At 37.7% G+C, this 27946-nt stretch overlaps 1 protein-coding gene across 1 annotated transcript; it reads left to right on the forward strand.

Annotated features, from left to right (window-relative positions):
- Positions 1 to 426: 426 nt before the first annotated feature.
- On the forward strand, positions 427 to 27944 carry LOC137963600 (pre-mRNA-processing factor 39-2). Its single transcript, XM_068810738.1, has 12 exons — positions 427 to 909; positions 1091 to 1320; positions 8108 to 8275; positions 8408 to 8780; positions 8899 to 9042; positions 9179 to 9331; positions 15230 to 15346; positions 23634 to 23714; positions 24077 to 24226; positions 24328 to 25989; positions 26121 to 26201; positions 27455 to 27944. The coding sequence occupies exons 1-12, from the start codon at positions 766 to 768 to the stop codon at positions 27530 to 27532; spliced, it is 3381 nt and encodes a 1126-aa protein (XP_068666839.1). The 5' UTR covers positions 427 to 765; the 3' UTR covers positions 27533 to 27944.
- The last annotated feature ends 2 nt before the right edge of the window (positions 27945 to 27946 follow it).

Here is a 27946-nt window from a genome sequence, read left to right on the forward strand (position 1 = left end):
AAAAACCAAATGTTCTCTTTGAAAATAATGTTAGCTGCAAAGAAGGGGGAGTGTAGATATGGAACACAGACAAGCAACCCAACTGCGACTTCCCGCAATGTTTTACAAGAAAACTAATAGCATAAATGAGTCCAACTCGAGGCAGTAATCAGGTACATGTGTTGATCAGGTACTAATATTTACTCTTTCAATAAATACTACTGCTGCTCATAGTGGGGATGGCATGGTTCATGAGACGGATCAAGGGAAGGCCTTCATCTCACTTGGGTTTCCAACTTGGGACTTTCGTGGACGGGAGTCACATGAATGGGGAAAGTCATGATGGAATCTCACAAAACGCTTCCGGCGGCTCTTATTTTTCTGTCCATTAAGGCTATGTTGGCTTTGTCGGATTGGGTTTGGAAATTACAAGTTGTCGAGAGATTCCAACGCTACTAAATATGAATTTAGCGCTGCTGGATATGAACTAGTTCTATGTCACTGGCTATTTACCAATTAGGTTTTTAGTAATCAAAATGTTATATTTGTCTCTAACAATACTAAGTCAGTATATAGTGCTACATTTTTAAAAACTTCAGTGTTGGCATTCGAAACTGAACACACAAATGTGGGGATTCGTCTGTCTCGACGGGAATTGAATTGCATCGTCTTCGCGAGCCCCAGTCAGCAAAGAACTGGACCACCGGAGTGAGTCCCGCCGTGCATTCAACTATCGCTATTTCTTTTCATTCCGGAGTGAGTCTCGCCGTGCTCCACAGAGATCCAATGGTTGCGTGCGAGCCGTCGCCGCCTCTGCTCCACGCAGCTGCTTCTGATGAGGAGTCCAGACTCCATGCGTTAGTTACTGAGGACTCAAGAAACTTTGGCGCTTGGACAGCTCTTATTGCAGAAATCGAGAAAACATCACAGGTAGGTGATGTTACCAATGTAATCTCATTTACTAGACCGGTTCGGCAGCATATTGTCTTTCATAAATTGTTTCCTTATACATGGTTTATTTACCCGTTAGTTTTCGCAACCCTTACATGTTTCCTTCCTTTTGTCGTAGTGATTGAATGAACACTTTTTTTTTTTTTTTTAATCACTGCAGAATGACATTCAGAGGATATCTTCTGTCTATGATTCTTTCTTGTTCGAGTTCCCCTTGTGCTATGGTTATTGGAAGAAGTATGCGGAGCACACAGCACGATTGAGCTCCGTCGAAGAGGCTGTTGAAGTTTACGAACGAGGGGTGCAATCAGCCACCTATTCGGTTGGTCTCTGGGCCAGTTACAGTAGCTTTGGTATATTAGCATTCGAAGACCCGGTTGATGTTCGGAGGTAATTCGTTAGAAGAAAGAAGCTTTGTTATTTCTGTTATTACAAAAAATTACTTTATAAGTAGCTAGTATACATGCAACAAATGGCCACATTACCTTTCTATCCTTCTGTTTTTTTGGAAAAGAATAATATACTCGTGTATCTTCATTAGCAAAGGTGAAGGTTAGCGAAAGGGGCTTCTTGATTGGAAAATAGTTAAAACAGTCACAGCCTAAAAATGGGAATTATGGATGTCATAATTTGCAATTCAGATGCTTAGGTATCTATAAAGTTGATTGGCTCCTTCATGTGTGGCGATTATTGGATGAAGAGGAAGGGTGATTGGAGTATCATAGCCATCCTATTCTGGCAGCTGCTGAGAGCAATGCTCAGCATTCAGTAAAAGAAAGTGAAATCCCTGCATTGAGGGGAGACGTACTCAATGTTCAGATGGGGAACTTCTGTAACCTGATACCACATATTCTTTGTCCACATAGAAAAGATCCGATTGACAGTACAACTCTCTAGTCTAGAACTTTCATAAAGCTCATAGTAATGTATATCAAGAACTTAGTAATCTTGTTCTTCTGAGCTTTTGATTTAATAAAATTCAGCATCATTTCCAAAACAAAAAAAAAATGTATATCAAGAACTTTATTATTTATGTAGCGCCTGTCTGAGCCTTTTAAAAAATTGACAATGAACAGTCATCAGCAGATTAGAGAAGTCTGGTGTAAGGTGAATATCTTCCAAAATATAATTTTGGGGTTTTGCCTAGTCATTCATTTGCAATGGTGTTTTGCTTGACTAATAGCAGCAGAAATTTCGACAATATGTGCTCTCTGGGGTATAAAAAGCCCTAAAAATGCCATATCTAGTTAAGGTGGATGTATATATTGTTGATTGACAATTGGATTAAGATTAAAAGTGAATATTTACCTTAATCCCTCCTTTTTTTTTTTTTTTCCTTTTAAAAATATTGAACAAGCGTTAAAAGGATCCTGGATATATGATTTGCCTTTGCATTGACAACAAAGTCTTGGATTATATATTTATCCAAAAGAGAATGTATTTGTGCTTCATTTCAGCAACAACTCCATTTTCTTGTGGACTGTTTAGACGTGAACTTGAATTATGTTATTTTTTTTTTTAAATGAACTTGAATTATGTTATTACTATTCAAAAGGAGCAGAAAAGCTAAAAGGGAAGAAGAAACAAGACCTCTTAGAATGTGAGAGGAGTAGGGTCCCACTAGAAAAAAACAACTATCTGAACCCTTTTAGCTTCTAGCAAATCGTTTATGATCATTCTCCAAGAGACAAAAACTCAAAATATGCAAGAGCCCAATGCAAAGGAAATTTGGAATTGTGCAAACATGAAGTGGAAGGCTATCAATGCTATAGGTCACTCCAGTGGTATTCTCGCCCCTCTGGGACTCCAATCCCGTTGAGGTGCTAGATGCTGAGTTTGGATGTTCACAATTGGATTAAAACTTCTAGATCGTGGTTCACACAATAGTTGGTGCCTGGCTGGAGTATATGGGCTGACTAAATAGGGACTGCTCCAGTTTTTGGGATGAGTTGCTGAATATCATTAAATGATGGCCATTACCTTGTTCCACCCCCACCCCCACTACCAAAAAAAAAAAAAAAAAAAATACAAAATGGAAGTCTAGCTCCCCAAGAATTTCAGACCGATTAGTGTAATTTCCAGCCTCTACAAGATCATAGCTAGGTTGTTAGGGCATAAGACTAAAGGCCATCCTCTCCTTAGTAATTCACAAAGGTCAAAGTGCGACTCTGCGATGGCTACTCATGAGCTCATAGATTACTTCAGAAGATTTGGGAAACCTCGGGTTATCTTGAAACTCGACTTTCAGAAGCCTTTGACAGAGTAAATTGACAACTTCTGGATGACATCCTAGGCAGCCTCCTACTCACTCCTTCTTAATGGAACTGTATGTGGATATGTAAAAGGGACACGAGGGACAAGACAAGGCAGCCTATTTTCCCTTTGCCATTCGATTTAATAGTTGAATATGTGCCACATATGATCTACGGAGCAAAGGGGGCAGGATGGATTAAATCAGTTGCTGAGGAGCACAAATATGATATCCAGCTCTCTACTTTGCATATGAAATCATTTGTTTCTGCACAGGAGTAATGGATCAAATTAGCAAGATGAAAGCTTTCCTCAGCCTATTTGAGATGGTTTAGGGCAGAAAATTCATTGGGGAAAGATTATATTGATGAGATTCCACCTTGAGGACCACACTCTTAACACTCTGGCCAGTCATTTGGGTTGTGCGGTGTCTACCTTGCCCCCAACATACTTGGGGTTTCCTATGTTTGACAGCAGGTCAGATAAGAATCTATATGGCTCCGGTCATTGACAAAATTGAGTGCAAACTATCCACCTAGAAAGGGCAGTTTTTATGCAGGGATTAGTTCTTCTCATTTCTAGTATTGAGGGTGCTCCAAACTACAAAATGTCCTTTTTGTCTTACCTTGCCTTGTCTTACACTTGTCAACAAAAGCTTGAAAGCTTGAAGAAGAAATTTATATGGTGTGGCACCGAAGGTGGGTTCAAATACCGCCTAGTCTGCTGGAAGGACGTTTGCAAGCCAACTACAGGGGCTGGGCAAAAGGAGTACTAAGGAGATGAATCATGCTCTATTACTTAAATAGATTTGGAGACTTAACACATCACTAGCAACATGTGGAAGCAGATGGTAGCCAAGAATGAATTGGAACTCCTATTGGTGGATAGAAGGTGGAACGAGAAGAAGACTTTCCCCCTGATGGAGATCCTTGTACCCACTCCTCTCTAAATTTGCAATATCAGTTAGACATTATATGGGGAATGGGCAAAAAGTGGAATTCTGGAATGATTCATGGTTAGAGGATAGCCCATTAGAGGATTCCTATTCAATATTGTTGCTCGTGACCAATCAAACTGTCATAGTGGCTGATTCCTAGAGGTCATGTGGAAATTGTAATCTCTGACTTAGACAAGGTTTAAACAATGAGGAAGCTCTTAGGTAGACAAATCAAAATTTGACCTCATATGGAGGATAGGTTAATCTGGACATATGATGATGGTGTGAAAATTTATAGTCTCATCAGTGTATAATCGCCTCAAATGCTGGAGCAGCCCAATTCCCCATAGCACAACAATCGGTTGGAAGTTGTCTGTGTGAAAATTTATGACCTTGCAATGAAGAAAAGAGGCATCTTGGAAGAAGAAAGAGCTGAAAAAGAATTAAATCATGTTGAAATTCTGGAAGGAGATATTTTAGGTTTTCCTCTTTTCATCTATTTATAACATAAAACAATGATAAAAGACACTAGTGCCCCTACTCCTTTTATACCCTTGGAAATGAGATTCTATAGGAAAACACTTTCATAGAAAGCTATGTAAACACATGTTACTTCTTCTAACACTCCCCCTCAAGTTGGAGTTTATAACTTCAACTTGTTAAATTGCATATCAATAAAAATAAATAAAGGGGGAAGAAAAAAAATCCCCTCTTGAGACTTCCAACGGCTCACAACTCTTCAACTTTAGTTCGTTCTACCTCAACTTGACACAAGTTCTTCATCTTTCATCTCCTCCTTTCTTGGATGTCTTAAAAAAACTCGACTCTGGTCATCAAATTTTAATAAAAAAATCACTCATGGAACTCTTCATCGTGGGCTCTTCAAAATAATTTCTCTCTGTACTTCTCTATCTACTTCTCCCCTCAAGCTGGGGATCTATGATACTAAGAGACCCAACTTGCCAATAACATATATGAGAGATGAAACATCACTCTTAGCTAGACAACAAATCTCATACTCCAACAAACAAGTGGATGATATCTACCAAACACCGACATTAATGAGAAAGAAAACTTTTCTTTTCTTCTTCTTCGTCTTCCCCTTCTTTTCCATCATCTTCTCCTTCTCCATCTTAGAATCATTGCTGTGGTACTATGTTCAAAATTATGAACTTGCTATGAAAAAAAGAGGCAACTTTGGAGAAGAAAGAGATGGAAAAGAATTTATTCACGTTGAAATTCTAGAAGGGGATATTTTGGGGTTCCCTTTTCTCTTCTATTTATAACATAGAACAATGATAAATGACACCAATGTCCCTGCTCTCTTTATACTATTGGAAATAAGATTCTATGAAAAAACACTTTCTAAGAAATCTATGTAAGTTACATAATCTAACAGTGTGCCCGTGCCAGCGCACCCCCCCTTCAACACACACACCCAAAATCAATTGTAAATATGGAGCACCTTGCTAAACGGAATCCTTAATGTACATATCCTTCGAAAAAAGGGAAATCCAATCCAATGCCCCATACATGGAATTGAAAAAGAGAGCATAGACCATTTGCTGCTTCACTGCCCCTTTTTGTGGCAAGTTTGAACGAGTTTCCTTTGTAAGATCGGGCTCCGCATATGCATCCAAAGTAACATTTCCATGCTCAGCCAAATGGGTAAGAGCATGCACCTTATTGGCATGGGAAAAGCCCTTCTCTCAACTTGCCTAACCCACATCCATTGGGCTTGTGGATCAAAAGAAATGTTTTTAGGTTCAACTGCAAATTCTCCATGGTTGCAGAAGTCACTCTTCGGATATTTGGGCTGATCACTACTTGGGATTCACATTAGAAAAGAGTTTGCTGACCTGAGGGGCATCCCTGTTTGAGAGAATTGGAGGGTCATATGTCCATCTTTCCACCCTCGAATGGATTCCTGAAGCTAAATTTTTACAGGTGCACCCTTGGCAACCTAGGTCGAGATGGTATAGGAGGTCCAATTAGAAACAATGAAGGTATTATCCTAGTTTCCTACTCAGGATCGTTAGGCATTTCAGACTCCACAACAAAAAATCAAGCTCTCCTTCTGGAACCACTTGAATGGTAAGTTGCAGATTGAAGGTGACTCCAAAGTTGTCTCAGCTGGTGCTCCTCTAGATCAGACCCCCTTGGTGCCATTGGAAATCTTATCATGAAATTGTAGACATATTTAGTCTCTTTTATTATATTGGGAATCATATTCCTAGGTTTGTTGACTCCTTAGCCAAGCAAAGAGTTTCCCTTCAATTGCTTGTTCTAATAGGAGATCTTCTTTCTCTATCTTATATTTTGTTCTTGGCTCTGCTGGAAATACTTGCTTGCTCAAGTAACATACCAACTCAAAACTTTCTTAGAATTGAAGTACTAATTGCCTTTCTAAAAAAATAATACTAATTTAAGTTCAACTGGTACTTTCTAAACTAGCTATAGGAAGAATTCTAGCAACTCAGAAGAAAAGAATGAATCCTTTTCAAACAAAAAAAGAAAAGAACTAATGGTCAATAACCTTAATTAATTTAGACATCCTCAAGACAAACAACTGCTACAAAAAAATAAAACCTACTAACCACAAGCTTTCCCTGATATGTCCTTAAGAGAAAAAAGAAAAAGACATCTGCCTACTTGAAAGAGGATAGTAGCTTAGTGTTCACTTCCTCATCGTTTTACTTCCCAGTTACAGACTTTTCTAAAGTATGCAGATCTAAAAAGTAAGGCTTATGATGTTTTACTTCCCTTTCCTGGAGTATGTTTTCCCATTAAAATTGGCTTTCATATGTTTTGCATCAGTGAGGAACATGAATAACACTATCTAATGTAAAAGAAGATGTGAACTAAAAAAGAGGGGTTGACCCTATTCCAAAAGTAACATATTCATCACAGCTTGCAGTGATGACACATTGTGGACTCTTATGTGGTCTAACATTATGGATATGCTGTTTACACTAGTCAGTCATAGATTGGACCCACGTCAGTCACTATACAAACAAGTAGAGATCATTGAACTAGATGGACTGGAACCTTTACCTGAAAAATCATAACTAGTGAAGGCACTAGAGGTAACTATCTGAGTTGAGTCCCAGATCAGCCAATAAATGTGTGAGAGTGTTTAACTGCTGAATGATATCCCTGAATTGGAGAAATGTCAATAAGCAGTGCTCTACCTTGCTGGAAATTCTGACCCTCAGATGCTCTTTGACAAATTTCAGTCTCTAGGTGTATTTCAAAGGAACATGGTTTCCCGAACTTCATTTTCCTCAGAAAATATTGGACTTGTGTTCATAAAAGCATCCCATCATTTTCAAAAATAAATATTGGACTTGAGTGAGATCTTTAGGTATGCCCAAATCCATTGCCTTTCTTCGATGCAATAAATGTGGTTTCTGTTAACAATTGGAACTACTATATAGCATTGGCCTATTCATATACCCTTTTCAGGTGTTCAACCATTGCATTTGCAATGCCAAAGATGTGAATACTCAGTTCAGTGCCTGTTTCCATAAAGCTTAACTTTCATGTTCATCACCTTTGCTTTTTTAGTCATCTGCATGGCAGCTTTTCTCCTCAGGTTTTTTCTTTGTCTCATCTAGAATTATATTTAGTTCCTTCCTATCAAAGAGCACAAGACTGGTTGGTGTTAATCCTTTGTCCGATTATCCACTTCCTTTTCAACAATGCAAGCTCTAATATAACGTACAAATAATATCATGGATTAAATCATTTCAAAAAAAAATATCATGGATTAAATAATAATCCTGATAGTGTACTAGCAGTACATAATAGTGTAGCTCGCATAACCTATGAGGGTCTGTGACGGTATGCTAACTACATGCTTAACAGCTTGATGACAAAGTATGTATCAAAGTCTTCTTTTTTATTTAACTGAAAACCTTTGACAAGTTGGGGTTATCTGTTTCTTGTTCTCAAGCATGTAATAAATGCATATGTGCAACTATCTGGCAGGTTATTTGAAAGAGGGTTGACATTTGTGGGGAAAGATTATCTGTGCTATCTACTATGGGATAGATATCTTGAATTTGAGTACTCTCGGAAGGAATGGGCTCGTGTAGCTTACATTTACATCAGAATCCTGAGATTTCCGACAAAAAAATTAGGCAGCTATTATGAAAGGTATAAATATATCTTACCCTCAGAAGCCCTGAGCTTCTTTTTTTCTTTTCGGGTTGTATCAGCCAACTTAAAGTAATGTGCACAAAATTTGCATCATAACTGCTGATGAAATTGTGCTCGTAAATTTCTCAGTTTCAAAAAATTGGTTCTTGCTTGGGAAGAAGAGGTACAATTTATTGATAGTAGTTCGTCAGAGTTACTTCCTGAGGCATTACCTGATGGGGATACCAAAATACATATGGCCTATCAAGACCCGGATGTTCTAAAGGTCATCAAGGACCTAATGGATCTACCTGTTGGCTCACTCTGGAAAAAAACATTGAAGAAATACTTACGCATTGGTGAATATTTCTATGAGAGTTCGAGTCACTTGAATGCAAAAATCTCTTGCTTTGAGATTTGTATACGGAGACCTTATTTCCATGTCAAACTTCTTGATGACAGTCAGCTTCAGAATTGGCATCAGTATCTTGACTTTGTTGAGACACTGGGAGACTTTGATTGGGTATATTTTAGTTTTTCTTCTTTATATGAGTTTACATGGATCCCATTATTGTTATCTTTAGGTGAACTCGTTGTGTGCAGTGTTAATATCTGAAGTGCCTGTCTTCTTCCATCCACAGACTGTAAAACTTTATGAGAGATGTTTAATACCCTGCGCTAGCTATCCTGAGTTTTGGATACGTTATGTGGAACTGATGGAAGAAAAAGGTGGAAGAGAACTGGCAAACCTTGCACTTGCTCGAGCAACACAAACTTTTGTTAAGGTAGTGTTTATCAAAATATTGATTTTTCTAGAGGAAAATATCTTACATTAAACATTTGAAATATGCTGTTTCGATTTTCATTGTCTACTGACAACCTTACTGATGCTTATCTTGCTACAAAAACAAATGGTAACAGACAGTTCCAGAGATACATCTCTTCTGTGCAAGGTATAAGGAGCGAATTGGAGATATCTTTGGTGCTCGTGCTGCATTTCAAAGATGTAGTTCAGACAAAGCTTCTGAGTTCATTGAAAATGTTAAAAGACATGCTAACATGGAAAGACGACTGGTAATCATCAGTCTTGATTTTTGTTTCTACTTTTCCTCTCATAGTAACTGCTAAGAGTATCAATGGGTTGGTTTCATTTGAAGACTTGAACTGCTGAGTCTGTGTGCTGGGTTGGTAAATTGCCAGTTGCCTATACCAGTGTTGACTACATAATATAAGTACGCATGCACATCTGAAATTGTATGAAATGACCTTGAGCAGTTCTCTGTGGTCTATTTGTGCGTGCAATGTAACACCAGTTGGTCCCTTAACTACATGGCAATAGTTGTTTCTATCCAATTTTTGTAGAACCTGGCTTTAGAATAGTAAATCATTCAGTAACGTTGTGGATTTCAATGTTTTAGATCAAATGTCTAAGAATGCCAGTAAAGCTATTGGGTCTCTTCAGAGACAAGCAAGGGAAAGTTGAAGCTATTGTGAATGCATATAAAAATATATAAAGCATATTTGGCCCACTAGAACCTACTGATCATGCAATGCACCTGATGGGATTCTGGCCCAAATGGCAAAGCTGGATCAGCAGCTGTCTCTCCCAACTCCTCTCTCCCATTCAATTGCTCTGCGAAGGATTTGTATCTAGCTCCAAAGATATCTGTAACCTCATCTCTTCAAAATCTCTGGAAGATGCTTAATGCTATCTTCTCCTTTGTTCAAAGCATAGGTGGTTCAGTGCTCACCCTAACCTAAACTTCCCTCTCCAAATTCCCCTCCTATAATTTGCTAATGATACATTTGCTTCTATGAGGAATTCCTTGGCTAAATCACACATGTTTGTCAGGATGCAGAACATAGTAGAAATAGGAACCTAAGAGAAAGAGGAGAAAAAGGATGGTTGACGATAGTATGTTCTACTTCTCACACTCTGTGTAGTTCCATATTACAAGTTTTCTATATCGAACAAAACTCTAATAGAGAAAAAAATTAGGACTCCTAGGAGTCTTCTTCCCTGTTGTACCCCACACACTGGCAAGAGATTTCCCTTTTATATTATGCAATATACTTTCACCTCCCCCTTGAGCTGGTACATGTAGATCATAGCTGCCTAATTTCCACAGTTAGATGATCAGCTTGCTGCAAATGGATGACTTTTAGATGATTCCAAGATCAAACATGCAGTAGAGTTGACTTTGTCCTAGACATTGTTTTACAAAAATTCTTCACACAAATCTTGGTTGTGTATGACTGCTTGAGGTTGTCAGTGTTCAGATATTCTTTGTCAATGTCCTAGACCGTTTAGCATAATTCCCCCTCAAGTTGGGGAGTTCGTAACATGAAGTCCCAGCTTGAATCTGAAAATATAAATGAACCATAATAGGAAGCTTTAAATTGCTTTCAACATTTAATTTCTTTCTCCCTCTGAATAGCAACACCATCTCAAGAAGTCTAATTGTATAGAACATATGGCAGATTGAAAGATCCAATAGGCTGAAGACCAAATAATAAAGATGAATTACTTTCACAACCCTAACTTGAGGGCACAACAAACTAGAGAAGAAAAGGGGGGCAGATAAAGATGGGTAACACAGTAAAACCTGAAATCAACAAAGACAGTAGATTTCAAATACAAAATAGTGATAACAATCACTAAGTGGACAAAACTTAGATCAGGCATTACGTGCATAGTTTCATCCTACTTATAACTTGTCAAACACAAGAGAAACTCTCCATGGGCCCAATGATAAAGACAAAAATACTCAATATAAGGGATTGGCCAAACAAAGTAATAAAAACGATTGGACATGAGAATAAAAGCGGTTTTGAATTTAGAACAAAACAATATGGAGTTCCAAAATGGAACACTTGTTTGATCTCACTGGAAAATACAGAGTCCTCAACCAGTCACACTTTTTTTTTTTTTTTTTTGAGATGGAATTGAAAGCAATCTTAGGATATCACCATTTGATTTTAGCCAAGGACAAAGTGGTCTTGTTGGCCGTTGTGAAAGAATAAAATAAAATGATGGAAGAAATAAAGGAGAAACCTTAAACAATTTCTAGTATTCTTAGATAATTTATGTTATTTTTCCAAAATTTTGTGAGAATTTTCTATTTTTTAGAATTTTGTGAAAAATTAAAAATTCTGATATTTTTAAATGAGAAAATTCTGAGATATTTATGGAATTTTGGAAGTTTTTGAGATATTTTTCGAAAATTCTTGGGCATTTTCTGAATCAGAAGAACATTTAAAAAAGGTTCTGGAAACAATTTTCTTGAAAACAGTTCTCCGAAGGTTATTTTCTGGAAAATTAATTTTCTGATGTGGATATCTTGCAATTTGAATTTAATTTTGAAAAAAAAAGATTCCTGGAAGTCGATTTTCTGAAACTAAATTCCAGAAATCAATTGCTAAAATAATAACTTAAAGATCAAAATATGAAAGAAAGATGAAACCTCTATTCTCAGTGTTGATCAATTAAACCAGGTGGCAAATAACTTCCAAAGACTAGGAGCCTTTGAAGCTGAGAAGAAGACCTTCTAAAAACATTAAAAAATGTCAGAAACATATAATAGCAAGTGCCTCTGATAAAAACTATGAGAACAAGTTTCAACCTCTGAAAAGTGTCACTACGGAATCAAAAATATAAAGAAAGGCAGAAGTTTAAGCAATTTAGAGAAGATAGAGGCCAAACCAGAAAGAAGACAGCAAACCACCATGGCTGACACAAACTTTCAGAGACAAAATGGCGAGGAAAGTTAAGTGATGCAGAACGCACTTTTTCTTCCTTTTCTCTTTCTCTTCTTCTTCTCTTCTCCTTTTCTTCTCTCTCTCTCTCCATTTCAGGACTGTCTACAACGAGTCTTCTTCCCTGTTGTACTCAAACATGAGCGAGAGATTCCCCTTCATCTATGAATTCATCTCTGGACAATGGGTTAACTGGGCAAAGTAGCTCTTATTGGAATTCATGTCCCTGCAGACTCCCTTGATCTGATGGCCCATACTCTAGGATGGGATGCTCTGTTGGCTCTTTGCACTGGAAGGCCTTCCTTTATTCCTTTGCTAATCAACCTTGCTGGCCATACAAATCTAATGAAGTGCCTTAGCTGGCCTCCCTTATTACTACCTCTCGTCCCTTACCCAACCTCAGTTGCCTCTAAGATTGAGTGCATTATCTTTGGGAAGGAGCTTTTGTTCATCAATAAGTCATTTGGGAGGTCTGCCTCCACAAACATTTGGGATGTCTTGGCATAAAATGAATCAAGAAACCACAGTGTGGAGAAATATCAATACCAGTTTGATGATTCTCCGTTCAGACACCACCCCTAGATTTGCAACCAGCGTCTGGAAAACAATCTGAAAACTTAAGCCTTTCTTTAATAAAACATTTACATTGCTTCATGAATAATTGACTATTCTCCTTGGCAGAATCTCTCCTGAGCATATCTTGTCTTGCCCACAACTAAACTTTACCAGTTCTCAGCTTGTCACCTCTTTCATGGGTTCAATTAGTTGGAATCTTAATCTCTGCCGAATGCCCGACTCCTCAATATTCTGTTTCAGTACTACATAAGTGGTAAGGGTGATGATCAGTTAATCTGGACCAAAATGTCAGCTGGAATCTATATTGTATCTTCTTGCTACTCCCTCATCTTGTCACACAAGCAGACTCTCCCACTGGTGCCTTTGCATGGAAAACATCCACCCCCCCTAAATTACCCATGTTCTTTCAAGTGTTCCCAAGTGGAAGATTCTTATCCTCGACAACCTTATCCTTCAGAGCTATCTAGTGGAAAGAAACTCTTGTAAGCTTTGTGGTTCTGCTGTTGAAACAACTGAGAATCTCTTTCTTCATTGCCCTTCCAGTTTCACCATCTAGGTTGCTGTCCTTGCAAATTTAGCCTCAATTATTACCTTTCGACTCCCTCCCAGAAGCATTCAGACATCTACTTAGTTGGCAGCTACCAAATTCAGGAAGACTCTCTGGCATCTCTCCCTCCTTGCTGCTATGTGGGCAGTCTGGAAGAAAAATACTCCGAAACTTTTGAAGGTGCTCACACAAGCTGGCAGAGTAATTGAGGTATCTATTCATTTCTCCATTTTTTGGGCTAGTAAGCTTCTTGACTTAGCCACTTTCCTAATGCTGTCATCAGGAACAATTGGTGACAACTTGCAGCTGTCTCCAGTTCCCGATGTATCACCACTCATGAATGATTGACAATTCCTCTCAACTAAAACTCAATTTGATGGCAACTCTCGTGGAAACCCTGGGCCAATAGATTGTGGGGGTGCCATTCAGGGATTGAAGCTGTACCATGGTTGTTTCGTTGGGCCAATTGTAGTCAAGGGCAGAACTAGGATTGCTGGTATATCAATTTCCCTGTGGAGACTACATTGCTTTGGTAATGAGGTGATGGAGATTGCATCACATCTCAACATCTCTTGGATGCATACTCCTGGTGAAGCCACTTAAGCTGCCTGACACTCTTGCTTTTGATGGAGACTTTCAATCACACCTTGTTACTGGGACCTCATACACTCTGAAGCATGCCTAGTCCATACTACTCCTGGGTGTTGTATTTCAGTTTTGTTTTTTATTTTTCCTTCTTTCAATTCGATCTTTTGTACAGTTTCTCGTTCTTTCTCTTGTTCTATCACCATTTCTTGCATTCCTTCCTCTTTCTCAATAAAATTTGTCATCTTGTTCAACAAATAAATAAATAAATAAATAATCTCGCAAAATTATGTTTGACTTGTTTTCCAAAATTCTTTGAAATTACAAAAAGAAATTCAGTGAAGATGATTCTGGTTGAAGAAGCTTAATTGGACTAAAAACTGCATTATTTGATGGTTTCAGACTCTTGATACTTTATTTTTGACAACAACTCTTTAAACTTTTTAAGGAGTATATTTGCTTTCCTTAATACTTTTTTTTATTATAAAAGTGATAATATATTAACAGAGAAGAAATTTACAAACTAAAGGGGCCTCCCGTCTGTCCTTAATACTTGTGACCAGACATACAGTTTCGTCAATTAGGACATCATTGGTACTTGCCCTCGTTTGACCACACATTTGAATTGCAACTTTATTTAAAATGTTCACACATTTGACTTGCAACTTGCATTTAAAATGTTCCTTTTAACTTCACCACTTTCACTCCAATATTTTTTTTTGTGGAGGAAGGCCTGTTTAGTTAGGTTTTGTAATCCTTACTCTTTTAATAGCTTAGACATCTTCTTTCAAAAAAAAAAAAATTTTTTTGCCACTTTGCTCCATAGTTGGGCACAATGGAGACCTGGTTCTCACTCTGTAGGTACCAGACTGCCTAGCTAATTTGACTCGGTGGTATGTGTGATCCATGATGTAGTTAGCTATGTCATTATAAAAACAATAAAAATAAAAGTTAGATACGGTTAACTGTGTCCACAAAAATATTGGTTGGGCTTCTGATAAGTTGAGTCTACACTTGAAAAAATGTCTGTATATTGTAATCTTCATACAGAGATACAGCATTAATGTTGGTGAGCTGTTAAAATACTGGAATATATGGATATTATAGCTAGATAACTTCATCTTGTTTTTTTATATGCCCAAGGGCATTATTGTACTTTCAGCTTCTTACACTAAGTGAGTTAATAAAATTGGAGGAGAGATTTATTTAAAAAATGGAGTAGAATTTGATAAACCTAAGAAATTCCTATTTTATTCACAATTGCGTTGTTTTCTCTTTTCGGTTACATATTAGTTGATTCTGCTCTCTTTGAAACTTTACAATTTTTCATATCAATGCTATGGTGAGCTTGTGAGGATACAAACAATGTGACAGAAGCATTGCTGTTAAGATCTTGGGAGGGGTTCTGACTCTACATTGATTCTGAGTTGACTCTTGGTTGCTAATTTTGGTTGAACTTCTGGGTCAACCTCAATTGAGGGATTTTTATTCATGTTCTTTGTTTTCAGGGCAATGTTCAAGCAGCTTTAGTAATATACAAGAAAGCACTTGAGTTGGCAAAAGAGATGCAGAATTCGCAGACTGCCTCTGTTCTTTTCGTGCACTTCTTTCAATTTACATACATGGTAATAGTAGACAGTATTCTGTTAACTGATTTCCTTCTGCCAACTGCAACGATAGACTTATTTCACTGTTAAAGTTTGTCTGTTGTTTCTTTTTGTCATATGGCTTTTTATTGGTGATTTCTTATAATGGTTGTTTGTATGTTCTTAACATAGCGCTATTACAGAAATAATTAATACCATTTGGAGATTGGCCGGATTTTCTGAGGTTAATAAGGACATCTGCAAGTGTTTCTCCCATATATATATATATATATATAACTAATAGTTCATGCAACTTTTGCCTCCTTGTACGTTCTCCCGTTCATCTTAACCTCCAGTTACTTCAAGGAAATAAAAGTCATGTTACATTGTTTAAAAGAAGCTTTTAAAGTAGTGCCGTATTCAAACTGATGAGGGGAAAAAATCCCTCATTGAAAAATGAGAAGAAACGTTTATGGGTTATAAGGTTGAGCAATAGGCTTCCTAAGTGACTTGTCATCTTGGGATTGAACCGGGCTCAACCCAAAAATCCTACACAAACCATTTGTAAAAAGGTACGATTGAGATATTCTGACAAAATTTCCTATTCTGATCCACCTTGTGTACTTGTGATTCAATCCAAACATGATCCGAATTTCATGAGAACAGTTCCTTCATTGGCTGACTTCAAAGCTGCTTGATTGGCTAGAGACAACACTCACTTACAACCCCTTATTGTTGGTGATACTTTCTACTGTCAGTTCTTCCGTTTCTTGGCCATTGGGTTTTTATCCTCGTGGGCGCTCTCCCCCTTCATTAAATTCTCACTTGGAAAAGGAAAAAGAAGAGAGGATATTACCTCAAACTTTATTGAGCAACCTCATTTAGTTTGCAGGACTCTAGTCATCATCATCATTATCCTCAAGAATGAAAATGGAGGTGGTGGATGTACATGAAGGAAGGATAATAACAGCTAGAATTATGAGAATCTCAACTTGTCAAGTTGGTTTCTGTATGACCAGCCAATCTCTTCTTATAACCAATTCTTGAGTTCAAAATGGAGCAGTAAGACACTCTTAGTAAGAGAATAAATAGGGCTCCTATAACCTATATACTTGAGCTTGTAAAAATGCTACTAAATTGAATTAAGAAACTAGAGATTAACTTCTATAAGATATGTTCTTGAGATTAACTTCTATCTACTAACTGGTGTCCAAGAGCGCTTTCTAAATATACAATTTCTCAAACAAAAAAACAAACAAACTTTTGGTTGAACTATTATTCTTGTCCATTGCAATTCTCTCTTTATTTCTAAAACGTTCCCCACAAGCTGTGGATAGTATTGGACATAAGAGTCTGAACTTGGAAGAAGTAGATATGAGAGAACCTCATCATAGAGATTCAGTGAAGATTTTGGCACATTGGTGTTGCTGCGGAGATATCTTTACCCACAAACTTCTTTTGAATGAACAGAAAAACCTGCCTTCAAATTTCTGCTTGATATTGATCTTTTTCATTCATTCATCTCCACTTTAGATTCTGGTTGCCATTTTGTTATAATTTTTTTTGTTTTCCCCCTGAAGCTAAAGTAAATGACAAGAAGAAATATTCAAATCATGCCGACAGTAGTTAAAACGATTTAATAGGCTAAACAGAATTAAGAAGATGATAAGAGTCAATTTAAAAAAAAAAAAGAATAAGATAAGAGCTTGTAAAATCCTAAACTAGATGATTAAAGGGGAAGAAAGTTGTGAAATTACATGATTTTACAAGAAAAAGAGAGGAAAGGTGGGAGGAGAGAGAAGGAAATACTTTCCTAGAAACTTAAGTAAATAGAAATTACATCTTCTAATACCCCCCTCTTCAAGTTGGAATTTCTTGTTAGGAATTAAATGCCCTAATTCCAAACTAACGAGAGCAATAATAATAAATGTAGGGAAGGGAAAAAACAAGCACGGAAAAGCACAACAAGATTTATACATGTTTGTCTCAAGGTGAGACTACGTCCTGTCTTCCGCCGCTGCAATAATCTACTATGAAGATGAAATAGTTTACAAGAGAAATCACATACTTACAAATGTTTCTCTCTAACCTCTTGGACTGCAACTCAAGACACTCCTTGTATTAAGATGATTAAATCCTAATAACAGCGCCCCTCAATTATAAAGAGAAAATTAGGGCAACCTTAAAAAATGTAGGGCGTTAATTAGGCTCCACAACTTAACATTTCTTACTTCAGCTTAACATAGCATATCAAAATAAAAAATCATAAAATTTTCTATAATTTTTCAACGTCTTCAATGAAGCAATGAGCTCTCAGATTTTCATCTTCAACTTGATCTTCCACTTCAGCTTACACTAGGCGAGTTCTCAAAATCTGCATCTTCGATTCTCCCTCTTACTTTGTTGTTTTGAAAAAACTTGAATTTGGTCCCCAAATCTGATCAAGACTTCACCACCTCTTGGAACACTTCATTGTAGGCTCTTCCAAATAACTCATTCCTTTGTACTTCTCCTTCTACTTTACCCCCTCAAGTTAGGAATCCATGAAATCGAGAGACCCAACTTGCCAATAACATATATGAGAGAAGAAACATCACTCCTAGCCACTCGCAAGCCTCCAAACACCAACATCCCTAGGTCAAAGAAGCGTTAAGAGACACCAGCCTATCCACTTTTATGGGTAACACCACATTCACCCACTTATAAGGATGCAAAACAACCTAACTCGACTCAACTCAAGTTGGATTTGTGCACACTCCTGCTCTGCCAGGTAGTGGATTTATGACCTTACTCCGAAGTGAAAAAAAAAAAAAAAATGCAGAAGTACTACTAGATGTTTCACAGCCTACCCTTGAACATAATTCAGATGTTACCTCTTCCACGAAACACATCCTTGCTTGAGCCATTCACCCTCCCGCATGTATAGACAAAGAGAGAACAAACTTAGCACTGAGGTCAAAGAGAAACAAAACTTTGATTATGCTGGACTAAAGAGACAAATTGACACCAAATAGCTCATTGAGCCAAAAGAAAATTCTCCTACAAATTTCTTGACAGAAAAAATCTTGATTGCTCTTGGAAGTGTTAGGCTGGAACACATTATCAGAATTAGGTAGGTTTCTATTCTGCTTTAGAAAGTCTGTAGTTTCTGCCAGATAAGGACAGAATCTGCTTTTATGAAACCAGAAAAGGAGCAGAAATACTAAGGATATTGTGCGGTTTACCGTCACGAAACAACAAAAATGTCAATGCCATAGAACCAACACTCAACGATAGCCAACAATCTTGCTCATTTGAGCCTTTTAATATAGCTCAGCACTATTTCAAAAAAACAAAAAAAAAGGCAAATAACAAACATCACAATGACCCATGCATTAACAGCACCACATAGGACAGGAAATAAAAGACATGTCACTGACCATGTAGCAGAAACTTTGGATGTTATTAAGTTTTCTAACCAATAAGGAACTACTAGAAATTAAGGAACACACATCAACACAGGTTGCAACAAAAAAAGAATCAAATTGAGAACATTAAAGCCAACAAAGGCCAATACTGAAGAAAACTAGCGATAGATGCAAAGAAGGAAAAAAGAAAAGAAAAAATCAAGCCTAAAAATCATGTTTTTTTGTTTGCAGTAGGCTTTCAGCATGACCTTTCCTTCTTTTGATGTTGATATCTTTCTCTAGAAAAATCGGATTGAGAAACGGTTTGTTGAGTTAGAAATAGATTCACATATCTTTCTTTTGACATATAATTTTCTTGATGGCATAAATCATCCTATAAATTGAAACTTTCCGCTGTCTTTTTACACCTTCCTACTGTCTGAGATTTGCTGCTTTAGATGTCGATGTCTTCTTCTTCTTCTTCTTCTTCTTCTTGATTGGTAACTACTACTGAAAATCCCTTTTGAGGGTCTAGGTTCCTGTACCTACTAAATACTGGCTATAAGTCCCAAGTGTGGGGCAGGTGCTGTAATTGGACCTCTGAGGTCTGCTGCTATAGATGTTGTTTGACCTATAAATACAATGAATATGGTGCAAACCTTGGGAGTGGATTAGCAATCCGAGACAGTGTCAGGTTGTGAACCACTATAAAAATACCTGAGTTTTGTGGTTGATTGTTGAATTGCATGCTTAGTGTGTGTAAATAGTTAAATTTGAAGTTTGCGTGAAAATTAGCCATTAGTTTTTGATAAACTTATTCACTCCCTCTCTCTAAGTTTATCCTTGTAGGACCTAACAAAGGCAGAAAAATAAGGTTGATGTTTGAAATAAGCGCAAATATAAAAAGGTGACTTCGAGCAACTAATAATGATAAGTAGGAAAAGGAAAGTAGATGTTTGAAATAAACTGAAAATATAAAAGGTGACTTTGAGCAGCAAGTAACGACAAAAATCAGTATCTAAAAGAGTCAGACAGGAGATATGTGAATAGATGTCTCAAAACGAACTTATGTAGGTTTTGAGAGGATCTCCAAGGAAAGCCTAGAATGAAAGAGAGCAAACCACGGAAATCAGATGAAGGATTTAGTTGTATTAAAGAACAAGGGAATTCATTTCCCAAATAAAATTCAGACTGAGAAGAGTATCAACTAGGCTTGGATTAAATACACGAAAAAAGAGTGGTTTGAGTTTCAGAATAGAGATGATAGAGTTCCAACTAAAAATAGAAAAAACTAAGAATTTGATCTCATGACATCTGGGGGAAGTAACTGCACCCAATTATTCACCAAAGGCTTAATCCAAATAAGTTCATAATTATTTGATTCATGGAAAAGGCTTAATCCTTAAATAAGAAAGTGACCTTACAGTTTAACCAATGGGTGAATAAGAGGAGAGATTATATGAACAAAAATAGACAAGGGAAAATAAAATCTTAAAGATTGAAACAGAGAAACCAACAAGGAAAGAATAATTATGAAAAGGAGCATTTGGACTTTTAGCCACACCTTACCCTGATAGGTTACATTGATATAGATCCTTCTCCTTCATTCTGCATCTAGCAAATGTTTGTGCTAAATATGCAGTATTAAGAGAAAATAAAAGAGAAGAGAGGAAAAATTGAAGAGAGAAGAGAAAATAGAGAAAGCAGCAGGGAGAAGGCTGCATTGATCAGTCTTGATAATCGAGACCGATCCTATTAAAAATATCACTTAAGTGATTACAATCCCTGGTTGTCAGGGAGATGCTCCCCTCTTTGTAATTTCTGTATTTTCTTGTTTATATATACATCTTTTCCAAAAAAAAATAAAAAATCACTTAAGTGATTTAAGTTGAAGGACACAAATGCCCCTGATTACAATAATCCCTATAACTTTCTCTATACATATCAAATTTGAAATATAAGTATATGAAATGTAAACTATTATGCTGGAAGAATATGACACCTATGTGACAATATCAAATGACCAAAATACCCCTGTCTGTATTTCAACACTCTCCCTCAAGCTAGAATATAGATATCAAAAAATCTTAGCTTGTTGCAGAATCCAAAGTTTTCTCATTTTCCAAGAGGTTTAGTAAACATGTCTTCGAGTTGCTCTGAAGACTTCACACATGGAGTGACCACTTTCTTTTAGATAACAACATCTCTAATAGAATGATAATCTACCTCAATGTGTTTCATTCTTTCATGAACATTGGGTTATTCGCCATGAATATGACAACCTAACTATCACACTTTATAACCATAGGTTCTGGAACAAAGAAACCAAGTTCAACGAGGACAGACCTAACCCACATAAGTTCACTTACTGTGAGAATATTGCCCTGTGTTTGGCTTCGACACTAGATCTTTTCACTACAATTTGTTTCTTGTTTTTCCAACTAACTAGGTTACCTCCAACAAAGCAACAATAACTAGTGGTAGATTTCCTATCCATTTTTCAGCCAACATAATCTTCTTCAAAGTATCCGAATACGTCAACCTTTTCATTTTGAGTATACATTAGCTCTTTTCTAAGAGCACCTTTCAAATACTTTAAAATTCTCTGAGCAACTTCTAAATGTACTAAATTCATATTCTCCATAAACTGACTCACAACTCCCACTAGAAAGGATATATCTGGCCTAGTTATTGTAGCATAGATCAATTTTTTTACTAAGAATTTGTACCCTGTCTTATCTATGGGTATGGGAGTCTCCATTGGCTTAGCTCCCAACATTCCGTACTCACTCAACATGTCTAGAATATATTTCCCCATAGACAAAATGACTCCCTTCTTACTCCATGCCATTTCAATGCCAAGGCAATATTTTAACTGTCCCAGATCTTTTGTTTGAAAATGTGTGGCTGCGTTTTTTCACTTCCTCAATTCCTTCGGGGTCACTTCTAGATAAGATAATGTCATAAACGTACATAACTATAATGACAATGTCTCCCTTCCTCTTCACTAAAAACACAGAGTGATCACAGTCACTTTTATACAAACCAAATCTCATCACCACTACTAAATTTTTCACACCACACTCTAGGACTTTGTTTAAGCCCATAAATGGCGTTCTTCAACCAACATACTTTGGTTGTCTCGCCCTGAGCAACATACCCCGAAGGTTGCTTCATGTACACCTCTACCTTCAAGTCACCGTATAGAAACACATTCTTCACATCTGACTTAATTAATGGCCTCCCTTGATTGACTGCCAATGAGATCAAAATATGAACAGAAGTAAGGCGACCAATAAAAGAAAATGTTTCACCCTTGGCTACCAATCTCGCCTTATACCTCTCAATAGTTCTATTTGCATTGTATTTAATGGTGTAGATCAAGCGACACCCCACAACAGCTACCCCAAAAGGTATGCCACAGAGACTCCATGTGCCTCTTGTTACCAAATCATCCATCTCCTCTTCCATAGCATATTTCCACTAAGGCGAAGCTATAGCATCCTGCACTGAACAAGGACATTACTGCTCTGGTACCATGGTAAATATGCAATATTAAGAGAAAATAAGAGAGAAGAGGGTAGAAAATGAAGAGAGGAAAGAGAATAGAGAAAGCAGCAGGGAGTAAGCTGCTTTGATCAATCTCGGGAATTGAGACTGATCCTCTTAGATATATCACTAAAGTGATTTAAGTTGAAAAGACATAAATGCCCCTAATTACAATAATCTCTATAACTCTCTCTATACATGTCAAATTTAAATGAAATTTGAAATACAAGTATACGAAATTTAAACTATCATGCTGGAAGAATTTGACACCTATATGACAATGTCAAATGACCAAAGTACCTGCGTCTGTATTTCAACAGTTTGCTGTCTTCATGACTTTCATCTATGTTTTTGGATTCCTCTATCTCACGTTAATGAATTGACTCTATCTATGCCATTATACTAGTGCAACTATTGGCTTCTCTCAAACATATTACCCACACATATCCGTCATATGGAAATGGTTAATAACATAGCTTTTATTCTCTAATAGCTGAGTAGTTTTTGGCATATTGCTAGTTACCTAACATTTGGAATTTGACCAAACTAAAAACCATCATTTCAGACCTTATCCTAATTGGTTACAATTACATGAACCCCCCTCTGTTTTTGCCTATCATTGCATTGCGTTCTTTGGGTCTTTGTCTATTTTATGTTAGTCTACTGTCTACTATTGCTAATGTGCTACTTGCCAGTGCATTATTTGGCTTCTTTCAAACATATTACTCACACATATCCTTCGTATGGAAATGGTTAACAGCATAGCTTTTTATGCTCCATTAACTAAGGTTTTGGCATATTGCTAATTACCTAACATTTGGACTTTGACCAGACCAAAAATCATCATTTCAGTACTTATCCTAATCGGTTACAATTACATGAATTCCCCTCCTTCGTTTTTGCCTATCATTTCCTTGCTTTCTTTGGGTCTTTGTCTATTTTATGTTAGTCTACTGTCAACTATTGCAATGTGCTGTTTGCTGGTGCACTATTTGGCTTCTCTCAAACATGCCCAGGATTTGTTAAAGCTTTAGCACTGTACATTGAAGCACTATACGGAGTTGAATATATTGATCCAAATTCCAAAATTTGTGATTTTTAGTTGTATTTCTCTAGTAAAGAATCTATGTTGAAATTTGCAGGAATAAAAAAAATGAGAGAGATTAGTTTTTACAGATTCTACTCATAACTTAAACAATAATTAAAATTACATACATGTTCTTGCAGCCCAGAAACTCTAGGAAACTACTTTTTTACATGAAATGACTTTCCTAGAAACAAAGTCAACTAAATAAACCTAAGTATACCTTCCAACAATCTACTTGTATATATATATATATATATATATATATATATTAAACATTATTTTCTAATACCTTAGTCTCTTGTAGGTGACAGGTGATGTGGATTCCGCAAGAGACATTTTAATCAGTGGTCTTCAGTATTTACCTCACAGTAAACTACTTCTTGAGGTACCATGACCATTGCCTGTTTTGGGTGTTTTCCTTGATGGGAAAGTTTAACTGCATCTAGTTTAAGTAGCTGTCTGTCAACTGGAGAAGTATATATGCAGTAGAAACTATACTCTGTATTTAAATTACTTCTGATATATGCTTCGGAGTGTTACCAGATGATATAAGCTATTTTGAACTAGAACCTCCTACAAGAACTAGAGTTAAAAAGTATTGTGACGAAAAGAATGTAGTTCATTGGCTAATCTCATTTATGCAACTTTTCCAAAGAGATAGCTGTGTTGTTGTAATGTGATTTTTGTTGGTCTCTTAATGTTTTTTTCCTCATCTGTGAATTCTTGACTGGCAACTGCTACTGCCAGGAATTAATTCATTTTGAGAAACTGCATGGGAGGTCTAGAAAGAAAGATGTGGTAGACTCCATAGTAGCACAAGCAACATCTCCAGGATCAACTGTATCTGAACACTTAAGTGCTGAGGATCGGGAGCAGATATCAAGCTTATTTTTAGAGGTAGGGTAATTTGTGAGCCTTAATCTTCTTTTCTGTACATGTTTGGAATAGAGAATAGTTGAACCTTGCATATGCTGCTTATAGATCCATGCTTTAATCAGCTTGCGGACCTTCATGGGACCATTCATGAGATCAAGGAGGCTTGGGTTCGTCACCAAAAGCTATTCCCCTATTTACTGAGGCCTGCTTCTTTCTGTAAGAATGTTTCAGGGAGTGATTCCATAGACAAAGCTGAGGTCAGTATACCATATAATGCCATTCAGCTTGAACATGATAAAAGAGGCCCCAGTCTCCATGATTTGAATCAGCAGAACACTACTCATCCTGAGTGCCACCAGGATGTAACTTGTGAAATGCCATCAAATGCTTCAGGTAGTGATTCCATAGACAAAGCTGAGGTCAGTATACCATGTAAAGGAGTTGATCTTGATAATAGAGGCCCCAGTTGCCATGATTTGAATCAGCAGAATACTACTCATCCTGAGTCCCTCCAGGATGTAACTAGTCAAATGCCATCAAATGTAAGCAATAATGGCTCAAATGAGAGATTGAATCAGGTAGGGCTCAAAATAGTTGAACACGGAGTCCCTAAATTAGATGTGGCTGAGGAAAGTGTGACCATTAGTGATGCGATCCACAAATATAGTACTGACTCCCAAACTTTGCAATCTTCAAGAGAAATCTTACTGAATGAAAATCTAAGACAGGAAGATAGTGGGCCTCCGGATCCAGTGAGGCCACCCCCTCTGGAAACTCTCTCGATAGATTCCCCAGAAGATAAAAGTCCCCAATCTATCTGTGATGCTGCTCATGACTCCAGAAATCTGGAGGCGGCCCCTGCATTAAATGCAAATTGGACTAAGGATACGGATGTTGTGTCTAATTTAATGTGCATGCACCCTGATATGCCCTCACAAAGTCCAGCTCAATCAAATTCTGATTCTTCTCCAGCACGGGATCTCAGTCTTTCAAAAAGATCCCCAGTGCGTCAACACCAAATAAGTTCCTCAGGTAGTGTGATGCCACATGATTCTACCGACAGGGACAACTGGCATCAAGTGAGTTTCCTTGCACAACCTCCTGGGAAGCAAGAATCCCAGGAGTACGCTCAAGCTTCTGTGCAACATCCACAACATCAATGGCAAGCCTCTCCAAGGCAACATTTTTCTCAAGCTGAAGTGCAATCCCAAAAGGTTATACCCAACAGCTATCCTTATCAACAACCGCAGACTTGGCAAGATCCACACACACAGCAAATTCACCAAATGCAGAACCTATATCCTGTGGGTCCTGCTCAGGCTTATCCAGGTGGAGCGTATGCCTGGCCTTCCCAAGATGCGTCACAACCTGTAACAATTGCACCTCAATCCCAACCAAGTGGCCTACCTGTTGCTCAGGTTCAAGCTCCAGCTTGTCAGTATCCTGTGCAACATAAAGAGCAGTTTACACAGATGCACAGTAACCAAGGATATGACCCTCAGCTGTGGCAGTATTATCAACAGCAACAGCAGCTACTTCTTCAGCAGCAACAGCTACTTCTACTGCAGCAGCAACAACAACAACAACTACTGATGACTCAGCAGCAGCAGCAACAACAACAACAGCAACCACCACAGATGTCTCTGATGCAGCAGCAGCAAATGATACAACAACAGCAACATCAACAACACCCGCTAATTGCTCAACAACAGCAGCAGATGCAACCCAAACAACATCAGATGACTCTCTCTCATGTTCCAACATGGAACAATTATAATTCTCAGGTAGAATTGTTGTCTCTATTTTTTAACTTTAATGACTTGGTGTGAGTTAGCAATCATATTTACTCATAGAGTTTAATAAGATAGAAGTAGATTGGTGAATTATCCCACTGATATGGTTGTTCTGGGCGCAGCAAGCTCTTCCCTTACAATATCACACAAGCACTCAGTACAGACAAGAATACAGTCAGCAGGCTGTTGGAGCTCAAACCCAGGTAAGAACCAGTGGCTGATTGGTGATGAATGAATTTCCTTTCTGTGCTTCAGTTAATTGCTCTAGGCTCCAATAAGCGTGCATGTACATCTCATGTCATGGACATGTCAATGAATGATACATGACTATGTCCTATTAAAAATTATCTGTTGTTTCCCTCTCATTATGGGCCCTTGATATAATTTTTTGTGTAATTTTTGGTGCTTTTCGCAGGCATTTTAGGTTGTTGTGCTTGGTAAGAGTAGTTTCATCATTTTAAATATAATTACGGTTATAATTCTATGGTTGACATCCCCTTAGCAGTTGGCAGCTGAAAATGGGTTAGGTTTAGCATGTTCTGGGGATATCTGTGACAAAATATGGAGAGATCTTGGGGGAAAACTTTTCAGAGCAGTATTGGGCTGGTCAGTTGAACTGCATTCAATTGGACACGGTCTTCTCATTGGGTCTGATAGTTCAGAAACCCTTGCTCCCTATGCGACTCCAACAGGGGAGGGGGCCCTCCCCTCTAATTCTCAGTGGCTAGGGAAACACCCTGGCCCTTTGGATTTCTCAGTTAGGAGGAGATTGGCCCCCACCCTCCCTCCCACAGAGTGACTTGGGAGATGGGAGGCTTGCCTCCTCTCCATTTTTTTTTTTTCAAAATTTTTACAAGTTTATGATATCATGTAAAATCAACAATGTATCAACTAGTTGACCCTGGTCAGCAAGACTAGGCCACCTTGGTCAAGTTTTATAACATTGTTGTAAACCCTAACTTTTTTCTATAAATTAAAAGGCATTCAAGGGAGAGTAACGTTTTGACTCCAATACAATTTGTTTCTCCTATGTTTCTTTTGTTTCCGACCTCTTCAGCCTAGTTTCTCTCTGCCTCTCTCTCTCTCTCTCTCTCTCTCTCTCTCTTGAGAGGTGCTGCCTTGCGCTGAGGAACTAGATTCCTTGACCAGGGTTGTATCAGGCCTGGCAAAGAGGCTAGACCGTGTAATTGATTCTCTAATGTATCAGCTACTATCAGAATATGGTGCGTTGAAATATATCAAGTCTTTATCTTCTTAATATGCCCTCTCTATTCCTGAACATGTACAAATACATATAAACGATTATCATTGCCACCCATTTAAGTCTCTCCAAGGATTCTACAAACCTTTCTATGTGATAATTTTCTAAACTTTGTGATCCTTGTGCAGTCCATGTCATGAAAATTGTTAAAATGGGTTATTCTCCTTCACAAGCTCTTATGATTCTCTTTTGCAGGTTCAAGTGACATTGACAGATAGTGGTGCAGCAGCTACACCTGTCTATCAACAACAACAAGCTCCCTTCATTCCATGAATTTAGATTCTTGAGTTTGTGCCTAGCAGACCAACTTCTTCATGGATCAAGCTGACCCCGTCAACAAGGCTTTCGTTGTTTCATTATGAACAATCTGGTACATTAGGCGAGCTTCTATTATTCAGAACGAGGATTTTCTTCAGGTGGATCTGCAAATCAAATGTTCAGGCTAAGATTGATCGGAATGGTTCATCCGGGTTCAAATTGGGGACCAAGAGCTGGTGAAGGGGTGGGCCTTCACCGGTTTTGGTCCTATCTGAGGTAATTAGGCCAAACGAACCTCTCGCAAACATTTGTAAATGAATAAGATACTTGACATTTGAGAAGCCAGTGAGTTATCCCTTCTCTAATTTTCGCAGAATACGTCTCCTTACTCTCTTCTATTAAAGGATAGTAAAGAACCTTGTTACCCAC

This window comes from Aristolochia californica, unplaced genomic scaffold, assembly GCF_029961685.1.
Source record: "Aristolochia californica isolate CCGP_79_NKW_82.1479 unplaced genomic scaffold, dmAriCali1.0.hap1 SCAF_4, whole genome shotgun sequence".
Classification (NCBI taxonomy): domain Eukaryota; kingdom Viridiplantae; phylum Streptophyta; class Magnoliopsida; order Piperales; family Aristolochiaceae; genus Aristolochia; species Aristolochia californica.